At 35.9% G+C, this 17,543-nt stretch overlaps 1 protein-coding gene across 2 annotated transcripts in view; it reads left to right on the plus strand.

Moving 5' to 3' along the window:
* Positions 1–17,543, plus strand: part of ARHGAP15 (Rho GTPase activating protein 15) — a 466,785-nt gene that overhangs the window by 274,218 nt on the left and 175,024 nt on the right. For both annotated transcript variants that reach the window (XM_081935112.1, XM_081935113.1), the window contains one exon: positions 11,875–11,973. In XM_081935112.1, the coding sequence (XP_081791238.1) occupies positions 11,875–11,973 (99 nt within the window). The remainder of the gene's footprint in view (positions 1–11,874; positions 11,974–17,543) is intronic.

Below are 17,543 nucleotides of genomic sequence, written 5' to 3' on the forward strand. Positions count from 1 at the left end.
GAGTTTATATGAACTTTCTCCTCCATGTGATGGAATGCTCAAATGGGGGAAAAAATAAGTTTACGCCTGAAATGATGGCTCAGTAGAAAATATTTCTTATTGTTTCTTATTTATGGACATGTCAGGTATTGTGGAAGTCTTTGACTATGAGAGCAAGGTTGATTTTTATCTCATTTTATAAAACCTTGTGCATAACATTTTCCCAGTCACCAGTGAGTATATGTTTAAACCACAACTGATCATGTAAATTAGGTAGTTAAAGGCTCTTTGGTGCCAGCTGTGCACAGCCACAGTATACTGGATGTTCTGGTTGTGTTCCAGCAATTTTGAACTAATGGAAGGGTTTCATCCACTGCAAATGAGGGCAGTTCCACAGAGGGAAGAAAATAGAAAGATCCAAGAAACAGTGAAGGTGGATATTTATTTCCTGATTTCCTCTAATCTGCAGAGATTATGAATGGTGGCCATTTTACATTGATGCCATCCCATTATAGTCCCAGAATGTATGATATTTAAAGAAGGAATCTCTTGGTGCAATTTATTTCTTATTCCTTCTGATTACAGCAGTCAAGGACCTAGAGACAAACTTCTCTTAGTAGAATAAAAACCAATTTTCAGGCGCCTTTCAAAAAAAAAATCATAAATCCAAATTAGATCTAGCTATAGTGACTATTGCTTTATTCATTGAATGTCTAGTGATACCTATTCCAAAAACTCAGTTTTGGTGAAAAGGATGTAATAACCTCGATTTGATAGTTATCACAGGTAAGAAATGACAGAAATTCCAAACCCACCTTACTGTTTTGTGTCACTAGCAGTTACTGTCGCAGTATGAAACGTATCCTTATTAGTGCTGGCTTGCCACAGCAGTGGCTATACGGCAATATGAATTACCACTGTGGAAATTGTTCTTGTCTCCTTATTCCACCTGTTAAAATCCTGTAAAATGAAAAGGTGACAAGGCTTTTTGGCTTGCGATTAGAAATCCTGCTACACAAAAATTTGCCTAAATTCTATCTTTCGGTAACTAGGAGAGAATCAGTTTAATATCAGTGGTGAAAGGCACTGATCTAGAAACCAGGCTACTCAGATCTCATTTAGAAGCCAAATGGGTGACTTCAGCACCCTGGTGGCAAAGTGGTTAAATGCAGTAATGCAGGCAAACTCTGCCCACAGCCTGGAGTTTAATCCTGAAAGGCTCAAGATTGACTCAACCCTCCATCGTTCCTAGGTCGGTAAAATGAGGACCCAGATTATTGGGGACAATAGGCTGACTCTGTAAACCATTCAGAGAGTGCTATAAAGCAGTAATAGTAATAGCTTAAACCTAACTACTATTGCTATTCAGGCCAAAGATTGGGCTATGGGAAGCCATTTCCAAAATTGTTTCCAAGAAAATTGCAAACTTGTCCAGGCATTTGGCAGGAGTCAACATTAACTTGAAAGCACACAGACACACGAACAAACATTCACCAAACTGCAGACAACTCAGTTCTTATGCATTCCTTTTTATGATCTTGGAACACTCTCTAATTTTTAAATTGGGTTCTTTTTGACAAAAAAAAAAAAAGTAAAAAAAAAAAAGGATTTTTCTCCTTTTTTTGCCATTGTAGATTAAATTAGATGTCAATTATATACCCATAGGACAGTTTATAGGTATAATGCAAATTACAGGAAGAAAATTATCTTAATTTTTTTTTTTTTGAAGATGAAAACAGATATTGTCTTATGTGTCATTTTAAGACGATGAAGTCAAAAAGACAAGGTTGGGACCTCTGCTTGGATTTATCAGGTGCAAAGAATCAGAGCCATTACTTAGGTTGCTGCATGGCTGATTTATTTAAGTCTAAACACAAGAATCTAGTCAACTAATAGCACTAAACTGGCACTAGATAAGGGCCAACACAAGAACTCTAGACTGATGGTGCACTGATGATAACTCCACCCTCCATCTCTGCCTACTCTTCTCCTACAACATGTCAGGAAATTCAACATGGTGGAATGGGCAGCCTCCCTCAAGTCCATGAGAGTTTTCCAGTAGGTCAATGCTAGCTACACTAGTGAAATGTGCCCAAGGATTGAAAGAGGAAAAGCAATATTCTTTTACCATATTATGTCAAAGCCACAAAACTGCAAGGAATCTTGTAAATTACTGCTCATAATAAATCCTCCTTAATAAGTTTGTTATATGTCAAAAACACCCCCTCCCCTCTGAAACTGGTAACTATGACCAGGGCTGGATTTTCCTATAGGCTAACTAGGCTTCAGCCTAGGGCCTCAAGATCAAGAGGGGCCTTTTATTTTTATTTATTATCCGTGCCACATTTTTTATAAAGGTTAGTACCAATTACAACATGTTTCATTTAATATATTGATATATATCACAGTAATGATGTCTTTTATTATCTCTCATGTAATTTACAAACTTAAAAATGGGAGGTGAAAGCGCCCCATAAGTGGAATAGCCTAGGGCCTCTTTTCATCTAAATCCGGCCCTGACTATGGTAATCCTTTTAGTATGGGGGAATGTATATTGAAGTGAAGTGTAAACCATTTTAATTATTTATTTAGATCTTATTGATCAATATAAAATTAATATGTGAAGTCACATGATTCTCTTGCCAAAGCTCAGTCCATGTAATCACTTGAACAGCTTTCTGGTTCAGATAACTGGTTGCCCAGTTATCTAATAATCTAAATATGTGGCATCCAAATGTTCATAGTTATTTGTCAGATATTTTAAATTCGCCCTGAAAACTAGTGACCCATCAAGCACAAGCTCACGAACTATGCATGGTAGACTTTTAGAAGGTGTCCTCCTTTACTGGTTGCCTCTAAATCCCAGTGGTAGAATAGCAAGATAAAAAAATATTAGAAAATTGAGTCGCATTTGTTGAGGCTTGTCTCAAGTTGTGTAGTCTGATGGTTTATGTGTTGGCTTTGAAATTAGTTGAGGCTTTAATTTATTGACTTACATTTTTGTATTGCTTTACTTTTTTTCAGTTTAATAAATTGTAGCTGATGAATCTCCATTGGTGTTTCTTAGGGATCAGATATGATCATTCCTAACAAATGCAGATTCATTAGCATATCTCAATTCCTTTCTCTAATGTGTCTCTGAAGAAAAAGCAGATGCAAGTATTTTCAAGCAGACTTGCTTTACAATGTTGATTTACCAGCATATAGTCTGGTTTTTATCTAAACAGGAATATGCCTTGCTTGTATGATCCATGCTTTTCCATGAAGGCTTTGCCATAGAGACCCAGTCTTTTCTAGCAAGGAAATATTTTTCAAGAGCAAAACCATTCCACTTTTCTACCATGAAGTTTCATGAGGATTAGGTTGCAGCCATGCAAATGAATTAAGATTTGTTAGCAGAGCTTAATTGCAATCTCCAATATGTCTATGTGAAATGCTCATTTTATAAGGTGCTTTCATTGTCTTCAGTACACTTTATCCCTTAATCTGTTCAAATGTTATGAAAATGCAGTTGCAATGCTTTCCCTGACAGCAAACACTTTTAAATGTTAATTTTTAAAGCTTGAATTAAAACATGTTAAGTAGAAACACAGATTAAAAATAAAACAGCTGGCCAAATTTCATATACTTGAAAGAATGATTTAATTTTTTTATAGGTGAATTAAGAGGATTGAGAAATTGTTTATTTCTACTGTTCTTCCTCCCTCCCTCCCTCTTTATCAATAACAGCAGAAATGGTTTGGGCAGAGATTTTCATTCCTTTTTATTACAAGAACTAGTTTCAAGAACAATTATATACCTATTATTTGTGGCAGAAAGCTCTCCAAGAGAAAATTAAGTCTAATTGTTGCTTTATCCAGTTGATGCTTGTCTACAAAAAATAAAAATAAAAAAAATTCCAAATTGGATTAAATGTATAGATAATTACAATGAAGGTAATTTACAAATTTTGTAACAAAGCAAATTTAAAACTAATTGTAATTTAAGATAGAAGCTAAAACATAGCAAAAATGTAAGACACATCTTACACTATTGTCAATCAGTCTTCACTATAGCCTTATCAAAATTTGCCATAAGTGCCAGGTCTCTGTAAGATTAGGATCCTAGAAATTATATATGTGTTTCTCATAAGGCTTCATATTTCATATGATGGAAGAATATAACACTAGCTTTATATCATCTTTTTGTTTTAAATGCCTGATCAACACATTTCACCAACGTCTCATATGCAGATTATAGTTCCAGGATGCCTTAGATATTTGCATTTGTATTTATTAGTTTAGCAAACATGTATACATGTAGCAGGTATAAATATAAACATGGATATAAATGAAAGAAATGAATACAAGTAGATAGGGACAGTAGGACAGGGATGCATGCCCCGTTTACGGACCTCTTAGGAATGGGGTGAGATCCACTGTAGACAGTTTAAGGTTGAAGCTGTGAGGGTTAGAGGATGTAACAACCAAGTCAGGTAGGCCCCAGGTATTGACCTGGAATTATGATATTGTATACAATATACAAAGATGAAACTAGGCTCAGACATTCAACTGAATATATGCCACATATGGTTGTAAGTCATGTGATGGAATGTAGTGAGGAGGTGTATGGTGTGATGGGATTCAGCCAGTTTGCACCAGTTCAAAAGAACTAATTGTTAACTCTTTGTGGAGTTTTGCATACTGGCTGAATAGTACTGCCTGCCTGCCTGCCTGCCTGCCTAATGATTCCAGTAGCTCACACATAACTCAGATGTTCCTGTTAGTTTGTAATTAACCAAATGAAGGGAAAAGAAAAAGAAGAAATAATCATATAACAATTTCCTCAGCAGAAAAATTCTAGCCCCTTTAAACTCGGGGAAAAATAAAGTGAAAGAGAGTGTTTCCCCCCCCCCCTTCTCTCTCCCTTCAGTTAATAGCTCTAGGCAGAAAGCCAAGAACCATTTAACAGGCAAATACTTAGTTGCTATAACAAAACTATAGGAATGCAGTCAGCACAGGAACAGTAGAAATTTACAGATCATACAGATTAACAGGGTTGGAAGGGATCTTGTAGGTCATCCTACAAGCAGGAGATCCTACACTAAATCTGACAAATGGCAGTCCAGTCTCTTCTTGAAAGCCTCCAGTGATGAAGCTCCCACAACTTCTGAAGGCAAGCTGTTCCATTTGCTGATTGTTCTCACTGTCAAGAAATTTCTCCTTCTTTCCAGGTTGAATATCTCCTTGTTCTTGACAGGATTAGGTGAGGGAAGGAGTTCTAAAAAATGTTAATACAGAGGAGGAGTTTCTTGTCAGAATTCTTAAATACATATTTTAATTAGCATAATTGGTTTTATTAATTTGGAATAGGGTTGCAATGCTGCTTCTATGTTTATGTGTTTTGATCCTGCATTTTCAGCATTTAAGAGTTATCTTACAGTATTAGACTGTAAAGATTTCAAATTATCTTGTAACTGTGTTGCTTGCATGTGATGGAGTAACCACACCCTCTGAAGGCAAGCTATTCCATTGGTTGATTGGTCTCACCCTTAGAAAATTTCTTCTTAGTTCTAGGTTGCTTCTCTCTTTGTTTAATTTTCATCCATTGTTTCTTGTTGTGCCTTTTGGTGCTTTGGAAAATAGATTGACCCCCTCATTTTTGTAGGAGCTCCTCAATTTTCCTGACAGAACCATTAATCAGTGGAACAACTTGTCTCCAGACATTGTAAATGCTCCAATACTGGAAGTTTTAAAGAAGAGATTGGATAACAATTTGTCTGAAGTGTTGTAGGGTTTCCTGCCTAAGCAGAGAGTTGGACTGGAAGACCTCCAAATTCCCTTCCAACTCTGTTATTCTATTCTATTCTGTTCTGTTCTATTCTATTCTAAATATTGGAACCTTCTGTTTTATTGTGCTATTTTATTGTGAGATGGACGAAGGAGAAATTTCCTAAGGGTAAAACCAATCAAGTTGGCCATGCCTACACAGTCACATGACCACCCAACCAGTCATTATGGCAGAGAACCAGTTGTTAAATTATTTGAATCCCACCACTGGGCGTATGTCCTGGAGGGAGGGGATGCATTTGAGAGAAGTAAGAGGAAATTCAACTCGGATATTATGTGTGGGAGAAGAGGATGAAAACAGTTGTTCCCGAATAGTCCACAGAGTATATTGTAGATGCAGAAGGCAGAGTCCACAGTCTAGCAGGATTTTGTCTATACTGTAGATGTGAAACAAGAAAGAACTCAGTTCAGAAGAATAACCGAATGTTGTTCTTGGTTTGGGGCCTGATAGTCCTTCCTCACCAGCAAATTGTTCTTCCTTAAAGCATTTTGGTGCATGTTCTGGCTTTGCACCCATAGATGCTTTTAATTTTTCATCCTCAGAAAGTCCTTTACCTGGGTAAATCTGCTGCCTGGCTTTTAGGGAATGAACAATTCATAGGTAGAATAGAATAGAATTATTTATTGGCCAAGTGTGATTGGACACACAAGGAATTTGTCTTTGGTGCATATGTTCTCAGTATACATAAAAAGACAAGATACATTAGTCAAGAATCATAAGGTAAAACACTTAATGGTACTCGTAGGGTACAAATAAGCAATCAAGAAACAATCAATATTAATATAAATCGAAAGGATACAAGCAACAAAGTTACAGTCCTGCAGTTTAAGTGGTCTGTCTTATCTTCAAACTCTGCCTTTTTTTTTAAAAAAAAAAAGTAGGATGGTCAGATCATAGGAGCTATAATCATCGGATTTCATGCCTCAAAACTGCAGAATGACTCTCCTATCCTTTCCTCTTGTCTCTTTTTATATTCCTGTTCAAAGCTGTCATGTCCACTACTGCTCCTAATGGATGGTTTTTATGTGCATATATCTGAAACCCATAATGCGAACCATGTTGCTGAACACGTTGTGAATAGACTGCTCTTCTTTAAAAAGGTGGTTGTTGTTCCCCCCCCCCCATCCTACAGTATTGACTAACTGTCGGTGTTTGATGTATGGGTTACCAGGCTGATGTAGACTTATGGTTAGAGCTTAAGTTGTTAGTTCTGCTTTTGCAGCCAATTCAGAATAACTACAGATGCCTCAAGATATTAAAATTGACTGCTCAAATGGACTCAGTGTGGGAGTTTCATTGGTTTTAAATTGATAACAGCTGAAAGGGAATGATTAAAGCTGTATAAGGGCATAGAATGCCGCTCCGTTTTTCCCTTCTCCCTTTTCACAACTTCTCGCAAACAACTCTTTCTATGGGAATTTTCCTCTCGATGGTAATAATAAAAGTATTTCATTCCTTTAAATTTCCGAATGATGAATAAGGTCATTTCTTCTGAAGAAGGAGCAATTCCTGAGAACCTGGGGAAAAAAACTAGGGGAGGACAAAAGAAGTTTCTATTCTAAAGGGAACATTTTAAGTTAAATAGCATTCCATAAGGTGGACATTGTGTCTATTTCCCAGACATTGGAGCTAAATAAGTTGGATGGGAGACATAAACTGTCATAACAGAAGATTAGGAGTGTTATGTACATCTTTGCTTATCTTCACTACTCCCTACCCCATTATTAAAAAAAATGGGGGGAGAGGAGGAAGAAAGTATAAGTTTTAAAGAACATTTTCAGAAACAAATCGCACAAAGACCTTTTTGCTTTCTTTATTCCCTTGACAGCAGTTATTGTTATATTGGGAAAGAGATTCTGTATGTTTCTTTATCCCAGCAAGACTTAAACTACTTAGATACAGCAAAAGAGGATTTTTTTAAAGAACAACATAGGTATTTCCAATACATATATCCAGGCGTGCATGAAATACATTCTCTTAATCAAAATTTCAAGAGTCTTTAATATGCCGGATTCTGGAAGCTGGTTCCAAAAGTGGCACAGATTACTCAAGTTTGGCTCAGTGGCTAAGACTCTGAGCTTGTTGATCAGAGGGTCAGCAGTTCAGTAGTTTGAATCCCAAGCACCGTGTAATGGAGTGAGCTCCTGTTACTTGTCCCAACTTCTGCCAACCTAGCAGTTCGAGAACACGTAAAAATGCAAGTAGAAAAATAGGGACCACTTTGATGGGAAGGTAATAGAGTTCTGTGCACCTTCAGCATTTAGTCATGCAGGCCACATGACCACAGAGAATGTTTTTGGTACAGCGTTGGCTTTTCAGCTTTGAAATAGAGATGAGCACCACCCCCTAGAGTCAGGAATGACTAGCACATATGTGCGAGGGGAACCTTTACCTTTACCTAAACCAAAATTGTATTTTTGTATTCCTCAAAGCTGCAACAGAAGGGCCAATAAATGCACACACTTGGATTGCTACTGAACAATGACACCACAACTGTAAAGGATTCAATCCATGGGCGCAGACTGAGAATGAAATATGCATAATTCCAAGTCTGAGGAAATTATAACTCTGTTTTAGATATTGGAATTCATTTTGGACTGAATTATCAGTCTTCTCTATTATGGAAGGGAGAAGCCAAGTGAAAACTCATTACCATTAAACTAGTCAGGGAGATTTCTTTACCATCGGAAACATTTGAAGGGGGGAAAATACTGGAAAAAGAAAACATGAATCTCTGCAGCTTCCATTTTGTAAATCAATCTTTGCACACTCAATGAAAACTAGTAGAAATGCAACGTCTCTCAAAATGGTTCCTCTTTTAAGGCTGGTCCAACAAATGTAGGGTGGGCATTTCCACCCCAGCTCAATAATGAATTACATTTTCTGAGAATCTGATCCACAGAATGGAAAATTTTCACCAAAATGTTAGTTTCATCAAGGATGGTATCAAGTATTTGATTCCAAATGTGCATGATGAAAAACTTGGACAAACCATTGTTCTACTTCCAGTGACTTTTGAGCACATGGGACTTGGAAAAAAAGTTTTCTGTATTTAGTAGAAATATCTGGTGGAATCTTCAGACAAATGTTTCAACTTTATCCACAGCTGGAAGCGCTAATAAATTTTGAGATCATTTTATTTTCAATTCTTTGTTGAAAACTTTTTAAATAGCTTTTTCCCAGCAACCAGGTACTTAAACAATGAAGGTCTATGTGTGTACAGCTAAATGCCTGAACTGGGCTGTCCTCTTCGTGTTGTCATGGTAAATTAAGAAAATATGTTTGTTTATCCAGGAAAGTTTCTGTTTACGGGCTGTAAAGATAATTGATCACAATAGAAGTCTTAAAATGATTGCTCTTTGAACTAATTCTTTTAACTAATTCATACAATTTCTTTGCAAACAAAAATGCACAAAATATGCAAAAGAATGACATGTGAGGTCTTGGAAACAAAAAGAGAGAGGCTTTTTTTAAAAAAACTTGAACACCCTAGAAGAGGCAGAAATCTAAGGATATCATAGTGTTTAATATTGTGCAGGTTACTATTAGTTATGCATGCTCTCCTAGGATTATTTTAGGCTTTGCTAAGAAACATTGATTATAGAGTGCTGTCAAAGGCCTCTACACTAATTTTCCAAGTGTCATGCTCTGCTGGAAAGGTATGCAGAGACTATCTCTGGGCTTAAATGATGATTTTATAGCCACATTGTTTAAACATTTTAAACCGCTTCTATTGAATGGTTTCTCTCACAGGTTTGATTCATTTTGATTCTGCTGACAAAGTTCCCATTAAGGAGCACTCTCTTCATAATTTGTCAAAAATATGTAGCAGAGATGAAGGAAGATGAAGCTAATTTGTAATCTCAGAGCACTAACCTAGTTATCCTGACGTAGTTCGTGATGTACACTCTCAGCCAGCCAGAGGTTTTAAAGTTATGAAGCACAATAGTAATAGTAATAATAATAATAAAAATCATTTTGTAAACTGTACAATTTACAAGCATTGTCAAGGGTCAGGGCGACTTATTCTTAGCAAAATAATGAATCTCCTACAAATAATAATTAAACACATGACAAGGGGAAAATGTCAACTTTGTACAAAAGGTTGGACTTAATGCAATAACAACTTTTTTTTTTGGCTATTGGATGATGGTACTGTACTGTATTGGTACTGTAATGATAATGTAATAGAGAGGCATAACATAATATTGTTATTAAATTATTTACCTGAAAGGACTTTAGTACCATTAACAATTACTGTATAATAACAATGCTACCTTATGTCTTAGACCTTTCTGGACCTTTCCTTTCTATTCATGGCTTATAGTCCATCCAGTCATCTACTGCTGCTATGTACAGCATATATATACACAGTATGTCTTGATATGAAATATAAATGCAATACAAAGTGTTATTTTTTAAAACAATGGGTCATTTTATTTATTTATATCTCACCTGTATTATTTTTATAAATAACTCAAGGAGGTGAGCATACCTATTAGTCTTCCTATTTTCCACACAACTACTACTCTGTGAGCTGGGAGAGAGTGACTAGCCCACTTGGTTTTCATGCCTTAGGTAAGACTAGAACTCACCATTTCCTGGTTTCTAACCTGGTGCCTAAGCTTCTAGGCTAAACTGGCTTGTCCTATCCGAAGAGAGGATATTGACATACCCTCCATCCCTACCTAGATTATATTGTTTAATGTCACTGAGCACTCTGTGAAAACTATTCAGAAGAAAAGCTTCAGACCTCCAGCAAACTTCTCTGTTCTTAATTAAACAAGCCTGTTATTTTTCAGGCTTCTGAACCAAGCTTGGAAAAAGGATGTTATTCTTTTAAGCAGTCAAATTATTGAGACTTTTGAAACAGTCACATCTTGTTATCAGCCTTGTGTTAAAGTCTGAAATGGACAGGTTGCTGTAATGAATATATGAGGCTATTTGTGCTTATTCTTCAAGTTTATTCTTGTTTGAAGTCCAAACCCTGTCCTACTAAACATTTGAAGTGTACATGGGCCAGTTGGTTTTAATTTTAAAATACATGTACTCTCCTTCAAAACTTAGTTTTCAAGCACTTAAAAAACACAATTTGAATTTTGAATGTGAAATACAGCTGCAAATGTCAAGTCTAAACAGTCTTCTAGACTGATGATACAACCAAATAGGGTCTTTCACTTATGAGACAGTTAACATTTTCTAAACTCAGATTCCCCATCAAACAGGCTTTTTCACACAAGGACGATATTCTCTGGATTGTGTTACAATGCTCTATACATTTAGTTATTTCTATGTCAGTGCAACCTTCCAGGCCATCCTTTCTAAACAAACCATTGGCCTGCTAAGAGCACAAGAAAACAGCAACTTTAGGCAGCAAGTAATGATCTCAGGATATGCAGCTGTGACCCTCAGCTATTCTTAAAACATTTTTGGGAAGACGGATCTGGGATAAGCCTTTCCTATTGATTTTCTATAGGAATAACATTGAACTACCCAGTCTATTTTACTTCTACATGTTGAATGAGAGTGGAGGAAGTAGCATTTTCACCTTACATAACAACCTGACATGCATATGATTTTAGTTGGGGCTTGCACAGAAAATAGTATCTCTGCTTATTTGTTCTATAATACAGCTCCTGATATTATCACCACTCAGAACTAGCTGTTGATATCCTTAACTCAGTGTGCCAAATAAAATAAATCAGAAGTCATAGCTCATGGCCTCAGTCCCAAGGAAAGAAATGGGTTGCAAATTGGTCATTCATCAGATTTATGTCACTGTTTTTCAGGGATATAGTCACACAATTTGAATAGGGATCATTGTTATGTGTGCCGTATATCTAGTAAAAACTAAACACACAATATTCATAAATGTAAAGCAAAACTTGGAATGGAATCCTCTGAATTTCTTTGATATTATATTTGACAAGCGAACTTTGCTTACAAAACTAGGTAAGTGGACGACAAAACCTTTACAATTTACTATTCACTTTGTATCACATTTCAGGGGCTTATTTAAAGTGTCGCTTCGTCTAATCAACCACTCTCTTGTTTTGTTTTTTCTAGATCAGATTTTTGGTGCTTACCTACACAATGTGTGTGAACATGATGGCTCTACTGTCCCTCGCTTCGTTAAAATGTGTATAAAAGCGGTTGAGGAACGAGGTGTGTATTTTGTGATCTACATACATTCTTAAGTGTGGCTAGTATGTTTATAAGTGATATTTTAAATGATGTCTTTCATTTCCTTACTGATGGACAGCTGGGTGTTAAAACTACAGTGGTATCACCCCTTCCCACTTTATTTAAACTTCCTAATATTCTTTCAAATAAATATGTGCCATCCCTTCCTTTTTTTCTTCTGGAGAGTTACTGATATTATTCAAAATAAATAGCAGCAGTGGGTCTTTTGCCCTTACAATTATTTATTGCAATTTTGTACTTGATTACTATCACCGTTTAAAGCTATAATGTTTACCTGCTGTAAAGATATCTCATTGTAATGTTTACATTCCATTTTCTGCTTTCGAGTAATTTTCAACTGAATGGAGTTAGCAATCAAGTAAAAGGTATTTCTAATGCACACAACCAACTTTCATGAAGTGCATGATAAAGGAAATCTACTTTTACACAGCAGTTGTATTGTATTGCATTGTGCCAAAAAGGTATCCATCAACACCCTTCCTTCTAAACCTCCAATATCCCTTTACAATCTATTTTGGAGGGATCGTAAATCCTTCAAAGCAACAAAGGGGAGTTAAGGGAAGTGCTAGCATGAGAGGACAGAGGATAAGGGGAAAGCCTACAACATTCATTGAAATATGCTCATGTAATATTATATGTATGTAGGGTTAATGGTGTATAATTCCTGGAAATTCCATTTTACTCATATAAATGAATTAGGAAAATTATATTCCCAGGATATCAAGTAGCTATGAAATACGGAAATATTAGAGCCAGAAGTATGTAGTGGAGATTTTGGAATGTGGGAGTCTCTTTTAGGATTGCTATCTTTTGAACTGGCCACTGCAGCTGTCTCTTTATAAGCTTTTTGATCTACACCAATTAGGGATAACATTTAGCTACATTTCATTAGCAGCTTCACCTACTGATTCTACAGGTCAATCCCTTGGAAAAATAACAAGACTTTTCATTTCTACAGTTTTGGGGTTAGTCGATCAACCAAGCCTGCAAGATGAAAGAAAATATAAATGATCTTAAATGTAGATGAATATTCTGGATTTAAAGGCATTACATGTTTGATAGAGCATGAGTTGTACAATTTTTTAAAAGTCACTCCTGCTGAATTTGGAACTTTTACCATTGTGATGTTAAGTTTCCTCTGGCTTCTTCTTGTTTATTGGAAGAGAATTAAAGAAGCTTTAGTGAAAGAATACAGTGATGCACTGCTTATATCCATAAAAGTACTCACTGGCTGCTGGAATAGTTCCTTAGTCCTAGATACTTCCCATAAGGTGGCATTAAACAACTCAAATCCCAAGTACTACGAAATAACTGGTTTGTGGAGCAGATTAATTCATTGAAAAATGCAATCCTGTTTGAAAAATGTTCAATAGTAAATGCCTTTGCTAATGCAATGTTCTTATTTAGTCTATTGATTGGCTGATTGGATTTCCACACTGGTCATCTTATTGCATAATAAATGATTCTGAGTGGCTTACAAGTAAAATGAGATTTGAAATATTAAAATATGTATTAAAGAGAATAGAGATGTTAAAGAGAATAAAGAGCTATTTTAAGGTAATAAATATATTAAAAGAAAGACTGTCCTCATCCTTGCAATATGCCTTCTACCCAAGCAGAAAACTAACCCATGTTGCAGAGTTCTATAAACTTATAGATGAGGCTCCCCCCCCCCCACTATTTTTTCTCCGTTAATTTAAGATATTTCTCACCTTTAGCAAAGCTGGTGCTAAAAATACAGGCAAAAGAATACTATTAATATTACAATATGTTTTTTAACATAGACATTGCAAATACCAGGAAAGGATTCTTTTTTCTATTCCTGGAAAGATTCATCTGGCATTTTACCTTGGCCTTTGCAATACTTTTGAAAACTTTAATTTTAAAATGTTCTCCAACTCTGCTGTTTTGAAACTTTTCAGGCAATAAGAATTATAGTGCAGTTTTAACATTGTTGGGTATTTTTCTGATATCTATAGACATAAATTTTCTTTTGGTCATTGACCAATAAAAGCATAATCAATAAAATGCACCACAGAAAACTATTCCCTAGCAAGAAGAACTGTTAGCAGCCATTTAAGAGTGAAGTGTACCAATAACTTACCAAAATGTTGCCCCTTTTAGAGAAATACCCATATCTTTGTTATTCATAGAGATTGCAAATAAACATTATCAGAGTGCCCCAAAATTACTCTGTATACCTTCCAACAGACTAATATACTAATACATCTAATACACTTCCTTGAAAAATACATATTTACATACAGTATATACAGTATATACATTCAATACATACATACATACATACATACATACATACATACATACATACATACATACATTTGCAAGGAAGCATATTAGATGTCTGTAGTCTGTGAGAAGACGGGCAGAATAATTTTAATTCTTTAGAATAGTTTTTATAAGTACTGTAGTGCATGATTTTGCTTTGATTTGTATGCTTCCTTCCCTTCACTTACTATAACTTAAAGCTAGCATATGGCATTAGCTAAGTAGAGATATAAATAATAACTAATCTCAGTGGCATGTGATAGAATTTGCATTTTATCACTATTTACGACTTCGTCCTTGATATACATTTTTCTTTTCTTTTCCTGGACTAGGATTATAATTCCTGTGCCTTTAACTTCTGTTTACTCAGTGTGTTGTTTTCACTAAATTCTGGCACAAACTATTGCAGGACAGCAGTAATTTATGTGAAGCTAAATCCAATATTTATGAAAGCTTCTGATGACATTTTAGACAGGGGTTGGTATTAGGAAGCCATATGTGGAGGTGCCAAGTCTCCCAGCATGGCTGGGACTCAACAGATTTAAAGCCCTCCTCCTAATGGCCAGATATGCTTCCAGCCAAGTTATTCAACTACAGAGTCATGGGAAATACTTATGTACCAATTATGGGAAAGGCATAGTTAATGAAAACTGTATGTTTACTTACATAGTCTTAGTAAGATGGCCTAAACATTCATTGCAGCTGGCATCTTGGCTGAAACAGAGAGTTCTCTCTCTCTCTCTCTCTCTTTGTCCCATCTTCATACTGTAACCGTACAGTTTCCCTTAAGTTGAAAGTTTCTTTTCTTTTTCTGAAGAACCTCCATTGCAGAACTAGATTGTACTACTCTGATGTATTGCTCCCTGTGAAAATAAGTACTGGCAGTGAAAAGCCTCAGGTATAACATTCCATATCTTAAAATCAGTTTAAGTTCACCTGAATTCATTTGCGAGTTTCACATTGCACATTTACTGGCAATTTGCAAAAAATCTTGTCTCATTTGATTAACACTGCCTGCTAGATGTGGCCATCGGCTACACAAAATCATTTTAAATTAAAAGCTAACAATAATATATTATTTTCATGTGCCATACAGGAGAAGATATACTTTAAAATAAATGGGATATGGAAAATAATAATATTGAATAAAAGGAAGGAACTTCAGAATGTGTCAGATAGTCATTTCAAACTAAATTGGGCAAAAATAATTTGTTGATGCTAAAGGTTTCATTGAAAATGTTACATAGCCACTAACAAGGATTGCATTATTATTTTAATAATTTGGCTTACTGGTATTGTTAACTTGTTGCCAGTCCTGTGTCTTATATCCTTATATAAGATTTATTCATCATCATGAGCAAAGTGAGCATGCATGCGCAAAATGGCATGCACAGGAAACCGGCAGTAATGTCGGCAGAAACCTAGCCCTGATTAATATGTTAATGTTAACATATTGAGAGACATGGTGGCATAGTGGTTAAAATGCAGTATTGCAGGCTAATTCTGCTGACTGGCAGCAGTTCAATTCTCACTTATTCAAGGTTGACTCAGCCTTCCATCCTTCCGAGGTTAGTAAAATGAAGACTCAGATTGTTGGGGTCAATATGCTGACTCTGCAAACTGCTTAAAGAGGGCTGTAAAGCACTGAGAAGCAGTATATAAGTGCTATTGCTATAATATGTCAGTATTAAAGCCCACCTTTATTATTGGTTAGACTAGAACTTCTGTGTAAGAAAAAGAGAACTTGTTTTGTGAAACATTTCTGTTCTAGGATTATTTTCACATCTATTTTCTAGTTAGTTATGCAAGACTATTGAATTTTGCTTTGTGGCTCACCAACAATTAGAATAATGTATTTAAAAACATCTCTTTAAAATGCATATGTTTGTAAAAAGAATAGACAAATATATTAGAAAAACTGGAAATATATATGTGAGGGGCAGACCCTAACTTTGTTCTCAGCTCCACACTACAGTCCCCCCTCATTATCCACATGGGAATAATATGATTCTTTAGAGAGAAGTGTTCTGAATGAGAAAGACTGTTGGATCTCTAGTTTGCCATTATTATTTAAAATGAACCTAATCACAATATGGTTCATCTTTCAGATCTGTTTTGATTTTTAATTAGGGTGTAATTGTGATCCATACAAGGCCAATAACAAACACACTAAAGTTAGTTAGCAAGAGGGAGGAGTCTGTGCATTAATACGAATGCTGAGTCCAGAGGCTACCATTGGAAACAGCAATACCAACATCTAATTCTCTCATCTTTCTCTTTCTATTGTGGAATAATGGAAATAATTCAGCGCCATCCTGCTTTTGAGATGAAAAAGAGGCCAAGGATGCCATATGGTACCCTTTAAACTTAATGAGAAAAGACATGTGTCCATATGGAGAACAAAGGGACAAGTGACAAAATGTATGCCATGACATCACAACACAAATGCTGTTATTTACATACTCATGTCCAAAGTTGGGATTATAAGTATGATAATGCAGTCTATCTCTCCCTCCCTCCCTTTCTCCCTCTTTCTCTCTGTCTCTCTCTCTCTCCCCGTCTCTCTCTCTCTGTCTCTCTCTCTCATCTCTCTCTCTATCTCTAGCATCATGTTACTATTTTTTCATTACACAGATACTTCCTGAGAAAAGAGAGGAACAGGAAAAGTTAAGTTGCTAAACTCACTTGCCCACATCTACAACATAGGAAATGCTCTTTTGATTCAAGCCAAAGGCCATATCATCCTGCAGACACAGTCATAGGTTTCTGGAAACCCAAAAGAAGGGATATGCGGTTAGTACCCGATCTGGTCAGGGAGAAAAGCTAAAGGCTAGATAGGTGTTCCTATTTTATCTGATATTTTAATATCAAAGTATTGCCTTCAGGGAAAATAGTTATACTGAAAGTTGCTAATATCACGGGACTCCGGTTTGTCACTTAAAGGCTTTTGGATTTCTTTCCGAATATTCTTAATGGGCTCCATTCTTTTCTTTTTAATTGATCTAGTTAGAAACGTTGTAAAGAATCGTGCCCAAATAATTTCTATCATGAGAACCAGTGACCTCCAAGACAACTTGTATACTCAAATTCTTAATGTCAGTGTTTGCAACAACACTGCTGATTTTTTCTCTCTCTCTGTTGCAAGAATTATATACAAAAATCACATAGTTGACTCTTAGCCAAAAAGTCCTCCTGAGATCCCTAGCCCTGAATAAAGATTTAAGAAAGACCTTTAGTCCACT

Source organism: Natrix helvetica (assembly GCF_964273705.1).
Source record: "Natrix helvetica genome assembly, chromosome: 1".
Taxonomy (NCBI): domain Eukaryota; kingdom Metazoa; phylum Chordata; class Lepidosauria; order Squamata; family Natricidae; genus Natrix; species Natrix helvetica.